Source organism: Erythrolamprus reginae, chromosome 2, assembly GCF_031021105.1.
Source record: "Erythrolamprus reginae isolate rEryReg1 chromosome 2, rEryReg1.hap1, whole genome shotgun sequence".
Classification (NCBI taxonomy): Eukaryota; Metazoa; Chordata; class Lepidosauria; order Squamata; family Dipsadidae; genus Erythrolamprus; species Erythrolamprus reginae.
In genome coordinates this window covers 137,394,210-137,415,963 of record NC_091951.1, presented here as the reverse complement: position 1 = coordinate 137,415,963, position 21,754 = coordinate 137,394,210, and the positions used below count along the sequence as shown (strand labels likewise).

The 21,754-nt window shown below is 38.7% G+C and overlaps 1 protein-coding gene across 2 annotated transcripts in view; it reads left to right on the top strand.

The window, feature by feature from the left end:
* The first annotated feature begins 1,622 nt into the window (after nt 1-1,622).
* Nucleotides 1,623-21,754, top strand: part of PRKACA (protein kinase cAMP-activated catalytic subunit alpha) — an 87,769-nt gene continuing 67,637 nt past the window's right edge. Inside the window, exon 1 of one of the 2 annotated variants that reach the window (XM_070739580.1) lies at nt 1,623-1,716. In XM_070739580.1, the coding sequence (XP_070595681.1) occupies nt 1,692-1,716 (25 nt within the window). In that variant the 5' untranslated portion in view covers nt 1,623-1,691. Of the gene's footprint in view, nt 1,990-21,754 lie in introns of both variants that reach the window. The other variant, XM_070739579.1, reaches the window with a different exon arrangement.

Sequence of the window (21,754 nt, the reverse complement as noted above, 5' to 3'; positions counted from 1 at the left end):
GGGTTTCAGGGGGGTCGGCTAATATAAGCCGTACCCCGAAAGTAAGACATATGTCTTACTTTCGGGGAAACACGGGGGTATTGCCGGGGGGGGAGCCCGATGACATCGCTTCCAAGCTCCCCGCGCGCCCCTCGCCTTCGCCTCGCCGCGGCACCACCGCCTCTTCCCCGGCTTGGCAAAGCGAAGGACGGCACTGGTCCGAAGCGAGCCGAGCGGGCGGCGGCTTGCAGCGAAGGCGCTCGTCCCAGCAACCGAGTCCTGCCGAGGCTCGGCTGCAAGCGGCCAGCGAGGCCGACCAGCTCCGAGGCGAGCGGCCGGAGCTGCGCCCTCCTTCGCCCGCCTCCTTTCTGGCAGGCAGGTGGGGCTGCCCAACTGCGCAGAGCGGCTCCTCCCCTCCAGACACACGCTTCCCCGACACGCGTCTGTGGCTCCACGCGTGCACGCCGCTTGGAGCCCTGAGGTTGAACTTGGAAAAGGGCTCACGAGGCTCCTGTCCCGCGGCTGCCCTTCTGGACTCAGGGGAGATGCCTTCGGGAACGCGACCCTTTCAATTTTTTTCCAATGTAAGACATACCCCGAAAGTAAGACGTAGTGGGACTTTTGGGGGTAAAAAGAAAGTAAGACACTCTTACTTTCAGGGAAACACGGTAGGTAAGAAAGCCTCCTTACATAAACACTGAATCCTGTTCTCCCACTTTACCGAGAATTTTTTTTAAAAAATGCTGTAATCCTGCAGAAATGTCTGAATTTACTTTTAACTCCTTCTCTCCCGTGATATACATACTTCTTCATCGGTGGCTAAGGAGACCCACTACCGACCCGTTTAAAGCAGGGGTCTCCAACTTTGGCAACTTTTAAGACTTGTGGACTTCAACTCCCAGAGGTCCTCAGCCAGCTTTGCTTTGCATTTGCTCTGCTTTTACTGGCTGAGGAATTCTGGGAGTTGAAGTCCACAAGTCTTACAGTAGCCAAGGTTGGAGACCCTTGGTTTAAAGAATATAAGCAAAAGATCGGATGAGAGTCAACAAGCCCAGATAAGCATGAGATAGAGGCTTTGGAACAGAGGACTTCAAACTTGGCAACTTGAAGACTTGTGGACCCCTGCTTTGGAAGATCGTGCCGAAAATCCCTCCTCTGTCCTGCACGAATTAAGCGTGCTGGTCGTTAATAGGTAACAAGGCGAGTTTAAAGCACATGGCTCAAGCGAACATCAATTGTACGGCGATCGCTTTGACCACCACTTGAAAAATGACTTACTCTGTTGGTCAACTGAGGACACGAGAAAAGCTTAACACCCCCCCCCCAAAAAAAATCCCTTTTCCCTGCAGTAAAATGGACCCCAGCATTTATTTGTATTCAATAATCCTTTCCGAACGCGCCCCCCAGTCTAGAGCGCGGACGCTCCGCCCCCTTCCTGCGTCTTCCTAAAATACATTCCGACCCCCCCGCCCCTTCCAGCTCCACCCAGTTTATACTTTGGAACGCGGACGAGCTCGAGAGCCCGAGCGCTCAACTCCCCAGCCCCAGCCAACGAGCGGGGATCTCCAGAGGGAGTGGGCGGGACCCTCCCTCGTCACAGCCAATCGTAATAACGTAAACGCTTCAACCCGGCACGTTTGCGCAGGAAGGAGGCGACCGTCTATATAGGAGGCACCCGTCACCGATCCGAGGGTCCAATAACAGCTCGGGCCATGCCGGCGAGACCAGTGAGCGAAGGTGAGAGAAAGCTGGGTAGCCAATAGCATGCGAGGTCGGGGCGGTGCCTGGTTGTGTGCAGCTACCGCTGCCAGGGGAAGAGGGGGGCGGAGGCAACACCGGGTCTGCCGGGGAGGGGGGGATTGGGCCTGGCTGGGCCCAGCCGGAGCCTCCTGCAGCCTGGACCGTCTGTGCGGGGAGAACGCCCCCTCCCCGTGGGCCCAGCCCAAGCCCGGCCCCACCTGGCCATGGGCAACGCGGCCACGGCCAAGAAAGGCGGCGAGATTGAGAGCGGTGAGTGTGTGTATGTGCGGGACTGGAGAGGGGGGATAGCGATTGCTGCAAAGCGGGTTTGGGCGAGGTAGTAGGAGCCACCGGGGAAGCCCGGGCCCCGAGGGCTTTCGCTGTCGGGGGCCGAGCCCGTCTCCGGCAGTGACTGCCAAGCGGGCTGCGGGGGTCCCGATGCATCAGAACCCCCCCCCTTTTTTTTTTTTGTTTTTTTCTATGGGGAAACCGGAGAAGAATACGGGGGTGCGGAGAAGCCAGGAAGGCGGGAGGGTCTCCCTGAGCTGGCAGCTGCGGGAAGAACACACAAGGAGGGAACCGCCAAAGTTGCCACCGAATCCCCTTTGGGGCCTTTGCCCAGAGCCCTTCCAAGGGTTATCCTGGCCGCATCTAATTCGTGGCCTCCCGAAATTACCTTGCCTGGCTAACGCAAGCCGACCGGACTCGGCTTCTGTTTTTTTTAGCCTTCCCGGTCCTTTGGGATTCGGCTTGGAGTAGCGTTTTCCCACACGGAGCCGCTCTTGAGCTTTACTCGGAGCAACGCAAACCCTTCCCTTCCCCTGGATGCTTTGTCTGGCTCCGTCTGCTGCGCCCGGGTCGGCTGGCGGGAAAAGACAGCCAGTTTATGCTGTTTTATTTTATTTTTTTCCCTCATGCGTTCCCGAAATCCGATGCCCGTTTCGTTTGGTCATTATTTCTGCCCCTAAAACTTTTAACGGCCTTCCCCCCCCCCCCCCCAATCCTTTGTTAATTACCTTGCCCCGAGGTAACAAGTAACATTTGTGTGTAATGTTTCGTTCAGGTTGCTTAGCTCAATTTTTCTGATAAAGATTACATGCTGCATTACTCTCGCTAACACTTTTTGCTGTTGCTTCTAGGCAGGTATGAGAGGTTCCTGTTTGTAGACAGCTGGCACTGTTAAAAAAAACCAGGCAAATGAAGGCTACTTAATTCAGGAAAGACAGCCAGAAGTATTCCTCCCAGCCCTAAAGGAAGATGCAGAACTGGACTTGCAGATTGAACAGGCAGGCAGAAAGGAAGGAAGGAAGGAAAATAGCCCTCAGATGGAAGTATTAACAACAACAAGCAATGTGTGTAGCATATCTAGATGGAAGGCAGAGAGTCCGGCGTAAGTTTTATACTGGAAGCAGAAGACAGGATCTTTTAGCCAAGAGTATATGCACAGGATGGTGACCAGATCTCAAAGACTTTTTAAAAATTTGTTCTGTCCCCCTTTTCCTTTCAGTTGTTTTTATCAGGATGTTCCAGATGAAATTTATATTGCATAGAATTTTACAGTTCAGAAATCATTTTTTTACTTTTCACCTTATTTTTTTCTGTCAGTTTTCCTGTCCTCTTTCTGACTGGAAAATGCCATTTAAGGAGGAAAGACAAACAGCCAAATCATAGTTGTATTATATTGAATAAGCCACAGCTGTTTGCAATCTCACTGCTAATGTTCTGGCAATATTTTAAATCATAAGCTACACGTTACAAATCACCTTGGCTGGCTTTACACAACATATTGAGCTCAAACCTAATAAATCATAGTGTGGCTTGCTATGCTGCGTGAACAGATAAACATCTTTTGACTGTTAGCACTAAGAGCTGTTCGTCTGGAAGCATAATAGATTAATAATAAAAATGTCTTTAATATAAATACATCAGATACTTCTCTGTACAATTACTAAATTGATAGCCTTAAAACTAGGTTTAATTTAAAGCATAGTTGTCTAACTTTTTAGCTTGCCTGTGCTGCGTTGAGTGAAGAGAATTTGGCTGCATGTGAAATAAATAGTTTATATAAATAACAAACTTGATTTTTTATATCATCTTGTGAGTCTGTAATGCTAGCTGTCCTGCACATGGCTCATGGTCTGTAGGTTGGTCACTCCTGGTTTTAAATATATGGAAAGAACAAGAGAAAGAATAGCAAGCAAGTCTATGTACTATAGAACAAGGGTCCCCAACCCCCAGGCTGTACCCCACTACTGGGCCATGAGGCATTTGGAACCAGATTGTGGAAGCACTGGACAAATGGGACTGTGTACACAAGCACACTTTTTGGAACCATCCCTTCCTTTCACCGGTCCGCAAATCCAGAAAGATTGGGGAACTCTAGAGGGTGGGGAACAATAACTCCTTTATGACTTGTGGACTTCAACTCCCAGCTGGCTCAGAAATTCTGTGAATTGAAGTCCACAAGTCATAAAAGGGCCATCGTTCCCCACCCGTGCTCTAGAAGATCAATCTAACTTCTAGGTGTTAGTATATGATAGAAGGACCCATCACTCCTCACATGAAAAGACAATCAGAACTTTGTGAATGAGTTTGTAAATTTGTCCTAAATCACCTCTTTATGCAGTGCAGTAATAGCCTTGCCTATTGCTTGCTGCTCCTAAGCAGGTGTTGACTCAGTGTTTGAGTATATCATCTCAGAATTCTTCCCAGAATTATGGCTGGAGATCAAGATATATGGCTATTTGTCTAGGAATAAACTTTCTAACTCACTCAAGTTAACCACTGGTGCTGAGACTGAAGCAAACCTTGTTCAAGGAGCAACTACATAATAGATCAGAAATCAAGTACTGTATAGCCTTTGCTATCCTTAGTCATTGTTTTAAGAAAATTGTACTATTTATTATTATGGAATTAGAATGTACACAATATTTTGCTTTTGTCCTACTCAGCACTTATTCACTGCCAGAAACCAAGTTGAACTCATATTTTAAAAAGTTTCTAAACATCAGTTTCTCATTCACATTTCCCTTATTAACCTCAAACAAGTTGCCAGAGCAAAATAACAAATCTATTAGAGATAAATTGTACAGTTCAATAATATGTTTAGTTATAAATAAATTTGTAAAGTTATATATTCAGTTCTCAATTTGAATATGTTAAATTCAAAAGTTTTAATAGAAAAATGATTTACAAAGTGTTTTATGTGTGGCATTGTAGAATATGGATAAATAGTAGCTTGGCTATTTTGTGTATTTAAGAAAAAAGCAAATCCCAATTTTTCCATTGTGACTACAATGCTTAGTTGCAGATTTTTTTAATTAGAGAAACAAAGTAGGCATTTAAATTTAAATTTTATTTGCGTTATTGTAACTGAATCCTATATGCTTGTTAGATTAATTGTCTTTTAATTTAGTGTCTTAAGTATGTGTGTGTGCGTTTGTATGTATGCACAAAATACATGTCCTCTAGTTTTCATATTCGAATAACCATTTCCAAATAATGCAGTCAAATCTCAACATATTTAATATAGCCTCCTTTGGAAGTTATTATACAAAGTTTGAAAAATATGAGTGCTTCAAAACTTTGGCTTTCTCTCAGCTATATTACATGCCAAGCAATATAGATAATACCTAAATGATTATATAGTAGCAGAGGAAATGTCATTCATATGTGAAACCAGCTTTATTTTCTGCGACTTGTTTATGGATAGTTTAAGGAGGTTATTATATTAACGTGTTAGCTCTAGCTTAGAGAATATATTGTTTTGTGTGTTTTCAAATGACAAGTAACCACACCAGTTATCGTTAAATATGATTAAACTGGACTTCAGACATAGCAAATCACACTTGGGAATTTCATATTGTTAGGTTGCTTTTACTGTTCTATATGTTGCTATGCTATAGAACTCTATTCAGTAGATCAGGCGCCAAGAAATAAATCTGGATTAGAAGAGTATATTTTTTACAGCTAGTTTTACAAATGGGGAAAATAGAATGAAGGAGCATTAGGTACTTTCACTGCCTTGAGTTATTTGGAAAAATAAAGGCAGGATAAAGATAAATTTTCCCCTGTCCAGTTGTGTCTGATTCTAGGGGAAAGTGTTCATCTCTGTTTCTTAGCCAAAAGAACCAACGTCATCTTGAAGACATTTCCATGGTCATGTGGCCAGTATGACTATAAGCCGAATTGCATAGAATGCTGTTTCCTTCCCACCAAAGTGGTACCTATTTATCTATTCACATTTGCATGCTTTCAAACTGTTACATGGGCAGAAAAAAGGCAAGGTATAAATAAATAAAATATAGTTTATGAATTGCACGTAAAATTTAGCATTACTGTATTTATATAAAATTAAATTCAAAGTAGGTAAAATTAGGTTCTGGGCTATATAGGAAAATAGTTATATATGTTGGTCTGTCTGGATTTCTGTTTTATTTGCAACAGTACAAAATAGGCCCTTTTATTGACTCAGTACATCGAATTCTCAGTAAATTTGAGTAAAGAAAAAAGAATTAGACCCTTCTTTGTTGTTGTTGCATAGAACTTCCTTACAGATGTGCTATTTGATCCAGGAAGGATCTGTACTGATAATCTTTTGCTTTTTAAACAGCTAAATATAGATGATGTGCCTGAAGCTTTTCGGGGCTTAAATTGTTTCAGTACTATTATAATTAAATGGAACATCCAGATGTCTGCAGTTTTGCCTGCTAATGTAAAACAGCAACCACAGACACACTCTTCAACAAAATATATTGGTCAAAAAATGAGAATTTTATGATTTAGTTGATAGTAGCTTTTTAAAATGAAATTGCTAGCATGTCGAATCACTGTAAAAAGTATATTTTATTCTGGATGAGACCTGTTGTCTGCCAAATTCACTGGAAGTCAACTGTGATTGTTTCCAGTTGGCATGAACTTTGGTTGTGTGTTCAAAGACTCATGGGAGTTGCAGTTCAATATAGAAAGGATTTAGAAAGTTAAACCTTACTACATTGTGTTAAAAACAAATATCAATATTATTGAATTAAATGAACATGTAATAAATATAAAATATAGCTCACATTCACTTTTCCTAGCAGTTAAATCATCTAGCCACTAGTGATGTACCCAAGAGAGCTTTTAATTTGCCATCTGAAGACCAGGAGTGTTGCAATCAAATCTTCCTTGGGGAAGTATTTCTTAAGGTTTGGCGCCATTTAAACTTTAGGGCATATGTGATTATCTTAATACAGGTAATAATAAATGCAGCTTGAAAGAATTGTTTGTGATTGATTTATGCATATTGTAAATTCTTCCCATACCCAGTATTCCTGAAAGATAATCTATATTTGTTGCATACAATCATATTTTATGGTGCTTACAAATTATGCAAATTTAATTGCCATTCATTTTATGTAGTTTTCATAGGTCTATTGGTTGTGCAGTAAAATTTACAATATGCTTATACTTTTTATAGCTTCGGCAGGCTTTATACTCCAAGCTTCTGAGATCAGTTTTTAAACATGACTTTACAACCTGTGGAGTGAAATCTTGATTTTAAATTTAAAGGATGGGTTACTAATCATTATATTATTGGGTCTATTTATTGAATCTTAGTGCTCTCATCACATACCAGTAGAGGCACCAATATCGTACAAAAAGTAAGTGCATCTCTTCTTGCACACAAAAATAACTTTCTCCGTCTGTCTTTCCTCACAATGTTGTTTTGTGCTATGCTTCAAATATGAAATCAGGCCACATAGTTTTAACTGTTTCCTGAATAGGTTCATATGTACCAGAAAGAAGATTGCAGGATAGAATGCTGCCTTCTGTTTTACATCAACCCAGCTTTTAATTTGATACTAGCTAGCTATGATATCTACCTGTGGCCCAGTAGAGATCCAGGTTCAGATTCTTGGTAAGGAAAATATTTGAATGTCTTATGAAATCCCAATGTTTTATTCTACACCAGTGATGCGAACCTATGGCATGGGTGCCACAGGTGGCACGCAGAGCCATATTTACTGGCATGCGAGCTGTTGCCCTAGCTCAGCTCCAATGTGCATGTGTGTGCTGGCCATCTTATTTTTGGCTCACACAGAGGTTCTGGAGGGCATTTTTGGCATCCAGAGAGCTCCAGGGAGAAGGAAAAGGGCGTTTTTACCATTCTTTGGCTCCAGGTGGGCCTGGGGAGGGCAAAACACAAGCCTACTGGGCCCATCAGAAGTTGAGAAACAGGCCATTTCTGGCCTCCAGAGGGCCTCTGGGAAGCAGCGGGAAAACTGTTTTCACCCTCCCCAGGCATTAAATTATGGGTGTAGGCGCTTGGGCATGTGCGATAGGGCGTGCCCAAGCTCTTTTGGCAGCCGAGGAAAAAAAGGTTCGCCATCACTGTCCTACACCATCCTCCAGGATGATTCTGTGAAAATAAAAGTGCTCATTATTGCTCTCTTTCAAGGGGCTCTTTCCAGCCTATTACTGGTTATGCTAGGTGCCAATTGATAGGAGGGGATTGAAACCATATTCATATTTTTCTCCTTGCTGCCAGACCTTTTATACTATAACAGAAAATCCTGTTTTTGATTCTCCCTCCTGCCTTATTACTAATTAACAGCTGGGTGCTGCTACTAGAAGTTCCACGTTCCTCTTCTCAAATAATACTTAGATTTCACTTTTCAAAGGTATGTACCAGTAGATATTGTCAAAGTAGCTCACATCAACATTTTTACATTTCTATTTGATTGCTGGAACAATTAACAAAATACTTAATTGTGAAAAGTTGTTGCTCTCCAGATATTGCTAAAATGTAAGGTTTTAAGATATTGTATATAATAGAAAATTCAAGATACTATTCCTATATTTATCCAAAAGGAAAAAAACCTGGAATAGGGAAGATGCTCATTTAATATTAAATAATTGCAATACTCTCAGCAATTTCAATATGCTAATAAAAGTAAATTTGAAAATATTAAACTTTATTTCAAATAAATGTAACACTAAAATAGAAATTACACATTTTGAACAGATATACAGCATAATTTCATTAGCTGGTATAGAATTAAGACAATATTGAGATTGAATTTATGTATTTAACATAAATTATATGTTAACATAAAATTATATAATCATTATATAAAATTATAACAATTAACATTTTGGAATCAAACATTTATGAATACAATTTAGTCTTTTCACCAATAGGTTTAGAATTACTTCTTCCTTATTTTCCAAAAGGGGTAGATCAAAGCAGACTGTGACTTGCAGCGTGCGTCCCTGTGTGACAAATACTTTGCATAAAATTAGACATGGCCATAACACTTTTCACCATAATTATTAAATTATAGGAAGTATCTAAATGAAATCATTGAGTACCCATCTTTTTCAAGCTTCTAGACATGCTGTGATAAAAATGGGCTTGTATGAAAATGGGAAAGAAATGTTTTGGTCATATGTGGATTAGACAAAGTGCTTCCCTCATTTATAATAGGATGATTAAATAGTTGTTTATTTGTGGAAAGTTGGTAGAAAATTCTTGCCAGAAGAAAACACAGAATTAATCTTCTGTTAGCCATTTATAGTCTTATATAGTATAAGGAATATTTCCTTAAAATATGAGGAAACCAGAGACAGTATTATTAGTGTTAGAATAGGACTTCAGAGCTATGAATTTCACCTCTTGTTAGGACAGTTTCCAATTTCCTAATACTCATCTCACATAATGATAGCACAAATAAAATGGTGGACAATACTGTATATGTCATGTTGTGGAGAAAGTGTCAAATACAAAAAGAGCACTCTCTGCTGATGAATTTGTTTTATTTATCAAATTCAGCTAACCTGTTATCTTGTTATGACAGACGCTGATCAAAGCATGAAATTCCAACTTTATAATGGGGTCATTGTGAGTATTTAAGATGCTGTTAGCAGCATCATTGAAGCAACATTCAGGTATCTTATGATTTGTTCGGCTTTAAAAGGAATGTATACATTGACAAAATGCAAAATCAGAACACTAAGAATAAAGAGAATGCAACCTTTGAGTATTACAATGCCAATTCAAACATGTAAGAATTAAGATTCTAAACATATAACTTGAGAATTTATTAAAGAACTTCTAAATGTTGTCCCAAAGAAGTCACAACTTCACAATAAACAATGAAACCATTAACATGACTCCTTTGAATGAACTCAGAAGTGTGAGTTCACATGCTGAAGGTAATACATTTTCCAAAAAAAAAGAAAGGTTTAAGAGAGGTGATAAACATTTGGGCTGAGATAAAAATTAGTAATGAATCCAAATAACCAATACTTATCAAAGCTAGTTAAAGCCATCTCTATCTCCTTTTCTTCAAGCACTGAAGACCTAGTTCTAGTGTATAGTTCTACTGTAGCTGCCATTTATTTTTACAATAATGTAGGTTATATCTAGTTTATATATCCTCATGAAAAATCTGATTTCCCTACGTCACTGCATTTATTCTCTGCAATTGAAATTTCTGACACTACTGAAAAACATTGCTATAATCTGTCCTTTATGTCAGTGGCCACCAACCTTTTGGGAACCAGGGAGCAGTTCCGAAGAGAGAAATTTTTCAGCAGACCGGAGGGGCTGTGATTTCACATGCTGCCTGCATCCTGCAAATGAGACTTCACTTGTTTCCAAGGCCTGGTTTCTGGCATTCTGCGGCCCAGTGACAGTCTACGGACCAGGGGTTGGGGACCCTGGTTTTAGCTTGCCAAATTAAATACTGTTCCTAATGTGCTAGGCAAATATAGGTGCCATTAATTATGAAGAAATCCATTCCATTTTCTCATCCAAATGGAAAAAGGCTGTTAAAAATGCATAAATGTAGGCACCTACGATGAGTTGCCCCTTTGGGTCACACCCTTCTTTGTAATCTACAGAGATGAGAAAGAGAGCTAGAAGTCAGTGTGTTTTAGCTTAGATTTCTTAAAATTATTTCTTAAAATTCTCAAAAAAAATATGATCTCGAAGGAGAAATGGTCCATCCCATTTTGTATGCCTATAGCACTCTGTCTGTCTGTCTGTCTGTCTGTCTGTCTGTCTGTCTGTCTGTCTGTCTGTCTGTCTGTCTCTCTCTCTCTCTCTCTCTCTATCTATCTATCTATCTATCTATCTATCTATCTATCTATCTATCTATCTATTAATTATCTGGTCTATCTATCTATTATCTGGTCTCTGTCTGTCTATGTGTTTTCCTTCTTGCTCCTGAAGTTGATTTACTTAACAGCCCCAGCAAGCAGTTAGCGTGGATTGACCCTTCTGGGGAGCCGTAGGCAAGTGCAGAGAAGCCACATTCCAGGCTGGCAAGATGGATGCTGGAGGTGAGGAGGAGGAGTAACAGGTTGCCTGGTCCTGTGAGGGTAGGCCTGGTGTTTGTGAGGAGGTCAAAGGAAGCGTGTGGTAGAATTATCTAGTCAGGGGTAATTGTGATCATAATGTCCTGGGAAGGAGGTTTGATTGGAAAATTTACACATTACTATGAGGGGGATCTAATCTGGGCCCAGCAAAGGAGTTTAGGAAGGTGAAGAATGGGGGACTGGCTCTCTTCTGATTTCTACAGACTCGTTGGTTTTGTGGTGTTTTTTTAAAAGGTAGGCCTCTTGATTTATACAGTTCCGCTCAGTTCGGCTTACTATGTCATCTTATTCTTTCTTGTTGGCGTCTTGTGGACTCTTGTGCTAGTTTGGAGATTATACTAATTCAGTTTTATGTTCTTTAATGAAGATAATGGCATGTTAACTGTTTTGCAACAACTTATTTTCAGGAACTAAGACTTTAACAGCAGTGAACTGTTCTCTGGGTATTCTTTCTTAAAGCGGAGCACACAGCAAACATAGGAATTCAAAATTTTAAATCCCACTCTTTTTTTTATATTAGCAAATCAATACTGATTAGCAAGTGCTAATGGCTCTGGAGACTTCATTAGGCCCAGTCTTCATTTTCATGTGCATCGCCTCTGTTTTTAGTAACCCTGAGATTTACTAGCTAAGATTAGCGTAAAAGACAAAGTATTTTGTGTCGAGAGGTCACCCTGGATTGCTGAATTATCCTTCCAGGTGAAATACCAATTGGGTCTACCAGTGTCATCTGTACTTTTTCATTTCAGAAATTTAGAGGGGAAGATATTTAGTTTTAAGTAGTTAAAACAGCTGAGATTATAAATTTTCAGAGCTGCTGCAAGCTGCCCAGTGATCTACTTTCTCTGCATCTACCATAAATTAAATAATTTTAGTAGTGATCTTTCTGAAGTATATTGTTAAAATCTAAATATTTTTGTTATATTCCTAAGTGTGTGTGTGTGTCTGCATGCGTGCATGCGCACATTCACATTTAAATTTTAATACTATTATGAGGGAATCTCTTTTCTACAAACCAGGAATTAACAATGTTCAGATTTGAACATGGAATGCAGGAGCAGTTCCATTGTGATTGCAAAAATATTGCAGCCAAGGAATAGACTGTGCAAAATTTTAGTTTTATTCAGAAATGTGTGATACTAAATCCAATTTCTCTGGAAAAGGGAGTAGTTTTGTAATTACACTATTAGCAAACTGAAACAGAAATTACAAAATTGAAGAAGCAATGGCATTAAGATAACAAATCAAAAATGGAAAAAGATACTACTTTCCTAAAACAAATATTTTATCTTTCAGTGAGTTTTGGGGAAGTGCTTCCTTTATTGTGGATCATCTCTGTTCAATATATTTTCATGTGAGTTCAAAACAAACAGCTCTCCCCCACTCCCCCCCCCTCAGCTACCCAGCCTACTTAGAAAGCAGAGGGAATAAATGAAAAGATATATATGACTTCCAGAAGAATTGAAGCTGCCTTATACAACACTTGACTTCTTTTCTCTATACTAATGCAATATAGTGCAGATTATTTTATATATGGATATATATTATGCAAAATACTACACAGGCAAGTTTTGCGGCACCAAGGTCCACAGAAAAATCTTTGTTTAACTTAAGATCATAAACTAATTTAGGAACATTTATTATATGAAGCATAACTGATGTGGATTTTTAAACCATTTAGTTTAATCATATTACCTTGTAATTGTCAATGTAATGCTAGAATAAATACAAATATATGAGGAAGTATTGCCAAATGTTACAGTTGAATTTATATACTGCAGTATTCATATAGAATATAAACCCTGGACTGATCTCAGTTTGTGGCCTGTTAGGAACCGGGTCACACAGCTGGAAGTAAGTGGTGGGCAAACAAGTGAAACCGAAACATCACCCCCACCATTCCATAGAAAAATGTTCTATGAACACCTGATGCCAAAAAGTTTGGGGAGCGCTGAAATAGAAGATTAGGGAGGCAATATGGTGTAAATGGTTAATGCATTAGATTATAATTAGGGAAACCTAGATTTAAATCCATCCTTAGTCATAGAAATTCACTGGGTGGTTTTAGGCTACTTATTCCCTTTCCATTTATAGAGACAGAACCCAATTTCATGGGATTATTGTGAGAAAAAACTACTACATGTGGTATTTTGAGCTAATCTTGCAAGGAAATAATTATAAATGTAATCTTCATATTGACTTTCACATAATTTCCAACAGTCTCTCTGGGTCCACTTAAATACATGGAAAGAGTGAAACAGTCCTTTCACTACATTATCTGATGTGTACATAATACATATACTATAACCTTTTTTAAAAGCTTGTAATTAATTAGTAAATATAAACAAATGTATTAATCCAGAACACTATTAAATACAAATGATGTTCCTCCCAGGTCTTGATCCAGCATCTTTGATGAAAAGATTAAATTGGTGTACGGTACTTAAAAATTTGTAGGAGGATATGTTGCTCTTGCTATAGTTACAAACTCTACTATACTGTACTGTACTTTGCTCTTGTTCTGTATGGTCCAGCCACTAGAGGGAGATATTATACATTACTTTCCAAACTTGCTATTCTATTGATTGCTTTTGCAGTCCTAGACTCTACACTCAACCCTCTGTTCTTCCTTCTTTTAATGAGACAAGCTTTGGAGCATATATTTTATTTCTGCTGTTGCACTTTGCTTAATCTTAACATAGTTATTGGAGACAGAGAGAAAATTAGTGATGATTCCCTCTGCCGGTATATAAATAATTTTCAGCATCAGTCATTAGCACAGTAGAATCATTGAAAGAATAAAAACATTTGTACTAAATACTGAGTGATTTCAGATATTTACAGTTAGTGGAAATGTTCATATCAAAGATGTCAAATATACTGATAAATTAGGAAATATTCATGCTGAGGAATAAATAAATTGATGTCACTGTGAGGGCCAAGATATAACCTTACAAGTATATTCTTTTTTTTTAAAGTGAAGTGACAACAAAGAACAGAAAGTTCAGGAAGTAAGCTATTGCAGCCTGGCAGTCTGAATTTTACTTTTAGGAACAAATAATGGTTTTGTTTAATATGTAAACTTGACAAAGCTATGTGGGCATTGAATGTGGGGTGAGGCTACAATTAGGAATTGAACCCTCCCTCATTAGTCAGCAAAAATAATAGTTTCCTGCTCCTTCCTATTATAATGAGAAAAGATACAACATACAGAAACATATCACAAAAGCAAAACATACATTTTCTGATTCCTCATGTTGCAAAATATTGTAATGTATTAAGTGTAAATGTATTTTCATTATTGTGAGCTGTTCTGCCTTATGTTGCAAATAGTTTCTTTAGATTCTGACAAGTTCTAAATATTTTGCGGACCTATTGCAGGAAAGGCTACAGCTTGCTACAGCTGTTTATTGATGTATTTGCAAATCTGAATTAACTATGCAAAATATATTACTTAGGTTTGCAGGTAAGCAACAGTGATGTGCTTAGCTGCAAAGGTGCAGTATGTTCTAACTTATACTAATGATTCCAAATATTCATAGAAAAGCAAATAAACTACAGCATACAACTTCTTACAGAACAACACATCCTTAAAGGAATGCATATTAGTAAACCAGGTTTGTAATGTTCTAACTAATACTGTATTGAATATACTTCTCATCAGATCCTTGAAGCTAGTTTATCCTTAATACTAGTACACTAGCGATATTAAAAAATCCGATTTAAATAATTGAACAGAAGGCAAAGCATCCTGACTTCCAAATTTTCATCTCAGGTTCCTTCATTGTTGAATTATTGCAGCACTTGATATTGCACATGTATGCTTAGATAAGTATTTCTAAAAAGCTTTAGGGTAAGTATTCGTTCTTAACTTTGCTATCTGGTTTAGGTATCATTAAAAATGTTTAAAGCTTTAATTTAGAATTGGAGTTCCATGTGTTTTCACCAAATCTCTGAATTCTATACAATACTGTATTACTTGTCAATTTATTTCCCAAAATAAGCATATATATAATAATGCAATAAGCAAAGTTTGCTGAAAATCTCTAACAATCCTGTACAGACCATTGGCAACTCTCTCTGTAATGGTGGCAATGGTATGAAATACTGATAAAACCATTTCTACATTTGACTGGTGCTTATATCATAAGCTAGCATTTTAAAGACTAAATTGAAAAAAATTATATATCTCCTACTGTTAAAGCTTCTACTAACACGTCACGTGTTTCTGAAAGTATGTTTGATATGCTGAGCAGAAACCTTTTTTTGGAATATAATAGTATTTTAAGATGAAATGTATAGCTCTGTACTCCAGTTTTGTTCAATTGCTGGACATTAATGGGTAACAAATTCAACAGTTTCTTAAATTTTCTTTAAAGATGCTTTCTTAAACTTAGTTTTGTCATGCATGAAATATAAAAAGTGGCTGATTTTTGCCACCTCTGCAATAAATGGTACGTGTGTATATTCATGATACATGGAATACCTCTGGTCTTCCAAATGTATCCTATTTGTGTATTTCATCACATTCCACTAATGAAGCAAACAGCAAAGTTTCAATGAAATAATTCTTGGTAGTTTGTGTCACACTAATAACTAAATAAATGAAAGGAAAATATTGGCTACGTCTTCTCTCAGCAAGGCTTTGTAAAGACATGTCTTTCCCTGCTGTATTTAATGTAATTTAATGCTAGTGTTTATTTGATTTTTATTTAATGTTTATGATTTATTCTGTTTTTTTCTAATGATGGTAATTTATAATGTCTGGATCACCTTATTAACTTATTTTCTGATAATGTTTTTCAGTGTTACATTTGTAACTTCTGTGGTACATAGAGGCTGCAAACCTCTAACCACATTAATTCTTAGAATATTCCAAGCTGATTGCTTTTGCCATTTTCTGTTTGATGATTGTTTTATTTTAAAGGAAAAACTAATTTGGAGGAACTGTAATACCCAGTTTACATAATTAAAATATTTTATTGATCATTGGTTGAATTAGAATAGTTACACCAGAGAAATATGTTGAAGATGACTTTTTAAATTTATAATGCAGTCCTTGTGCATTGGGATGCCAATCCTAGATAAATTAATTTCGTGTTTATGGGATATGAAGAGTTTTTACAGCACATACATTTTACTGTCATAAATTTATACAACTTCCTACCCTGCATGATTGTGGAGGTTGAGAAATTATGGTAGTTTAAAACTTGGATATCTAACAAGCAACAGATAAGGTAAAATGGTCCTGTAGGATTAATACCCTATAATTTAGTTGATATAGAACTGACTGACATTTTTACTAACTGAATTAATTCTTATGAAATCTGGAAATTTCTGTTTAGTAGCAGTAGCAAGTATTTTGTCTTAAAATCTGTATTGAGATTCATGATGGTAAGTTTAATGTATATTTTTACTCTCTTGCAGAATTTCAATTAATGTACTACCTGTAGAAAAAGGCCTGCTGTACATTTGAGAATGAATTTCATATACATTCGGGCAGTGATGGCAATCCCTTTTTTCCTCGGGTGCCAAAATAGTGTGCACGCATACTATTGTACATGCATGAGTGCCCATACCCATAATTCAATGCCTGGGGAGGGCGAAAACAGCTTCCCCTGCCGCCTAGAAGCCCTCCGGAGGCTCATGTTTCATCCTCCCCAGGCTCCAAAGGCTTCCCTGGAGCCGGGAGAGGGTAAAAGCGCCCTCCCCCATCTCCCTGGAGGCTTTCTGGAAGCCAAAAATGTCCTCCCAGAGCCTCTGTGCAAGCCAAAAATCAGCTGGCTGGCACACACATGCATGTTGGAACTGAGCTGGGACAACAGTTCACGTGCCAGCAGATACGGCTCCACATGTCACCTGTGGCACCCATGCCATAGGTTCGCCACCACCGCATTAGGGCATAAGTTTAATTTTAATTCATTTGTACAATCAGTTCTTTAAACAACTTTGTATTTACATTTTTTTAATAATATCCATATTTATCTCATCAGAATATGGTATGTGAATGTAACATTTATGTTCTTAATTAGTAATTGGTGTTCTTAAACAGAAAATATTTGGGATAATTCTCTTCTTTATAGGATTTTCATGGGAGAACCTAAGATTAAAGTTTGAATGTACCAATACTTGGTAATGATATAGGAAGGGGATATTTTTGATTTCATCCTAAAATGATTATAGTTATTCCAGTTTAAGTAGCCTTTCTCTAGGTAGATTCTTGCTAATCATCTTCTATGTCCATAGCTGGGGTGATAAAATAAAACAACCCTCTAGAAGCATGGGAAATCAGAGACTTGCTGAGAAAGCAAAGCTTTTCAAGGATTATTATTCTGTTTGTCCTACTTGTGTCCCACTTCTTGACTTATACAACCTTGCTTTCTGCTGTTCTAGCTCAATATATTCATTCCAGCATAATCATTAGAAAAATACTTTGAGCTTTTGTGCTGAATCCACCAAGATATACCTTCCACGAATATATAGAATTTTTAAAAAAGTTAATGAAACTTCACCTGTACAATTTTAACCCTTTTTTGGAAGTGAGAATCCATTTGTTTTAATGCCACCAATTAAGATTTCTATTTATTTCAGCTAAGAAATGTGTATCTTCTCTTGGTTATCCACAGTTGAATTCTCTTCCTACATCGAAGTCTAAAAAAGAAATTGGTTTTTCCCCTTATTTTACATACTTGACTACATGTATCTTACATTTGCTTTGCAGTTTATATATAATAATTTTATCTACATACCGCATTTTTTGGTGTATAAGATGCACCTTTTTACCATATATGTGGGGCAGGGATCAGCAGCCGCAGGGACTATCCCCAAGGCAGTCGTCAGCTGGAGGCCGGCGGCTCGGCCCTGGGGATAAGTGGGGCGCATGGCAGCAGCTTTGGAGAAGTGGGCAGGCATCACCTCAATGCATCCAGCCGACGGGACGGGGCTCGGCTCCATCAACCCCCCCACCCCAATCTCCTGCCTTTGGGAGGACACAGTGGTTGGCAAAGGCACTCCGAGCAAAGCTGCCTCACCCGAATGGCCCAACCGAAACAGTGGATCGTTGTGGGAATGGAAATAGGCAAATAGACAAGAATAGATAAGTGGGGGGAGGGAATAAGATGTGTTTTCAGTTTATAACTTCCTGGTAAATCTTGCAGCTTCTTAAACCTCTCTCTCAATGAAAACGGGAGTTTAGATGAATCTTTAGTGCTCTAAAATGGGGGTCTCCAACCTTGGCAATTTTAAGATTTGTGGACTTTAACTCCCAGAGTTCCTCAGCCAGCAAAGGTGGCTGAGGAACTCTGGGAGTTATAGTCCACAACTTAAAAGTTGCCAAGGTGGGAGGTCCCTGCTCTAGAAACACTCCTTTTAAGGAGTATTTCAGGTTTATCATCATCACCATATATTTCCATCCACTTCATTTGTAAAAATTGGAGTAGTCAAGAAAGGGGTCTTTGAAAACCTCATGGTATAGTAGTAATATTAAGGCAACCTCAGCAGGGAACTGTAATTGTAAATGATTCTATCACTAGCCATTTCTGTGACTAAAGGAACAACTAACAAAATGAATTGTCCTTGTTTGTTTTGTTTATTTGTTTGAGTTAGGAGTGCAAGAGTCTTCCAATCTGACAAGTTTAAAGCTTGTGGACTTCAATTCCCATTTCTGAGCTAGCATGACTGGTGGAGGAATTCTGGGAGTTGAAGTCCACAAGTCTTGAAGCTGTCAAGTTTGAAGTTTGTAAAAAGTGTACATGGTTTTAAAAAGTATTCTACTACACTGGTATTTTATTAAACAATATAATACTACACCATTTGGTTCAGAATACTTTTTTCTTTGGTTCCCCCCTCTAAAATCTAGTTGCGTCTTATACACCGGTGCGTCTTATATACCGAAAAATACGGTACTTTATTATCATAATAATATTTTGAAAATTTTATATTTCTGTCAATGTTGAAACAAGCCACAAAGATTTCCAGAAACTGTTAACACATATATGATTAAAGTATTTTCTAGCCATGTGATGCTCTTTGATCATCTTACTTGCTTACTCTATTCACAAGTCCATAAACAAAATTTTGCAACTGTCTGTCTATCTCCTGTCAGAATTTGTTAGTGTGATCTGTAGTTTGGCCTATAGATATTGTTGGGGAGACTTGCGTTCTGCAGTTTGCCTATTCCCTATAGTAAAATGATTGGGATGTATTGTATAAAATTTCCTCTTGCAGTTGTAAACCAAGTCTGTTTGTAAAGATCTGAAATTGGGTGTCTGTTCCTTTAAACTCTTTGAACAAAGTTGGCATCATGCCCAGACACTTCTTGCTTCAAGGCTGTTCCTTTGGGGTTGTTGTTTTTTTCTGAAACAGTTGAGCAAAACTACTCTGCCATTCTGCATGCTATCCTTGTCAAGAAGTGCAGCCTTGCCATGCAGTTATTTTTAATTACTGTACAAACTAATTCTGTGTTGGAGGTGATGGGGCTATCCAATATTGGAAGAACTGATTTTGCAGCCTGAATCTGGATCAACTGTGTGTTAACTCTCTGTAATCTGGAGGTGATAATATGGATTCTAAACCCAGCAGTCCTCAAAATACATGGGAAGGTGACTCTGAATTCAGTTTCCAGTTTTGGACTCAACTTTTTCTGTGGATATATTTGTTTGGCCGGCTGGTCAGTTATATCTTACGTAACTTCAGAGGGCTAAAGTAATGACTTCTTCCTGGCCCTTTAATCAGTTTGGTCTTCAGATTTCTACTGTCATATTTAATTATCATCTTTAATCTGAATCTTATTGGTAAGCAGTTTTTTTTAGAAAGGGACACCTGCCTTAATACCTTATCTTTTTCTCTCCCTTCCTCTCCCACCCATATTTCTCTTTTATGGATGACTTTATTTAAGCGTGATTTTTAAAGCTTGGGGATATGATCAAAGCAGCAGATTGGTTTCAAAAGCAGGATAGTGGCTTATATTTGATTAGTTGTTGGTATATTCTGGATTAGAGATACATACATACATTAGAGATATATACCTCTGCTTAATTCCTTGTAAAGTCTTCATAGTGGCTTAGATATTCCAAACGTTGTGGCTAGCACTCCTGCAGTTAAGCTGTTTTCATTTAAATTTAGCATTTAGAAAAGGAAATTTCCATCTCTAGAATGTGGAGCGCCCAAAGAAAGATGACTTTGGGCAGTCTCTTAATTTGTACTTGTATTTTATGGGCCACAGCAGGTTTTATCTCATCTTACTGCACCAGTTCTTTGGGGTTGTTGTTGTTGTTGTTGTTATTATTATTATTATTATTATTATATTTAAATATATCTGTGAAACTAGTTCCTGTTCAATAATTAAGGTATATTTTTTAAAAACATAGGACTTCCCTACCTGATGAGATCCTCATTTGCCCTGCCTTCAGCTCTGAGAGCAAATGAGATACAAAGAATCCCTGAGCTATTTTAAGCCTTATTGCATGGCCTTTGCTACCCTCGATCTGGCAGACCTCCCTTTTTCTGTATTAATCAAATCTGTCTGCCACTCTCCCTCTAACCAGCTGTATAACTGATCAAGCTTTCAATATGGAATGGACTATCGTGGAGCCTTTGTGGGCATGGGGGGGGGGATGGGAAAATCTGGCATGTTTATGGATGATTGCCCTGGAGAGCTATGTAGCTGTTGCTGAACTAACATGAGCGCTTTTGTCCAGGGAGGTGGGTTTGTTGGAAATTCTGTCCTGGTTAGAAGTTCAGAGCAATCAGTTCAAGCCAAATGTCTGTATCAGTCAGCTGAGGGGGAATGTAAAGAGCTTTTCTGGAAGTGTGTCTGCTCTCCAGTTGCTTCCTTTAGCCTCCACTTCACATTTTGGGAGAGGAAAAACACCCCACTAGCCTCTACCAGTGAGTAAATAGCAATGATCAAAGAGAGCGCTCTCCTAAATCCTGACTGAGCTGCCTGATTGTGTTTGTTCTGAGAGCAGACTGGGAATGACAAAAGAATTACCGATAAAATTAAGGGAAACATGAGCTATGAAGCTGAAATAAATAGTCAAGACTCCAACAAGAACAACGGGAGTAAAATGTCAGCGCTACAGAAACTGGAGAATCTTGCGGGGCGGATCTTTTACTGGGGGCCATGGAGTGATGCAGGTCCACCAAGCTCTGGAGAGGCTGTCTTTGAATCAGAGCATACTGCTGCCTGGAATAAGCAAAGTGAGTTGATAAACTGAGCATGATTTCCAAGGGAGTGGGAATTGATGCAGAGTTTCCAACAGCTCTGCTCCTCAAAGGAAGCTTTAGAGATGTTGCTGCTCTTTTAATAATGACATGTGACGGTATTAATGCCTGAGTGTGGAGCAGAACATTAAAACAGGCCTCTGATCTCTCCCATAAATATGGATACCACTACTGTGGAGTCCATTCTGGCTTTAAAAACAAAGCCACCTCATTCTCTATATCAAATTGCCCACTTTTTAAAGGTAGCTAGCTAGGTTACTTAATGACACTCGTACCTATTGCTGTGTAGCATTTTATCCTAAAATCCACATGATTTGTTTGCTCAAATTTGGCCATCCTGTTACTAGAACCTGTTATTGATTCAATAGGTGTAATATGCATGGAATATGACAATGCGATTCAGTTAAATATATAAATAACATGCCACTTAGAAAATGGAAGACAGGCC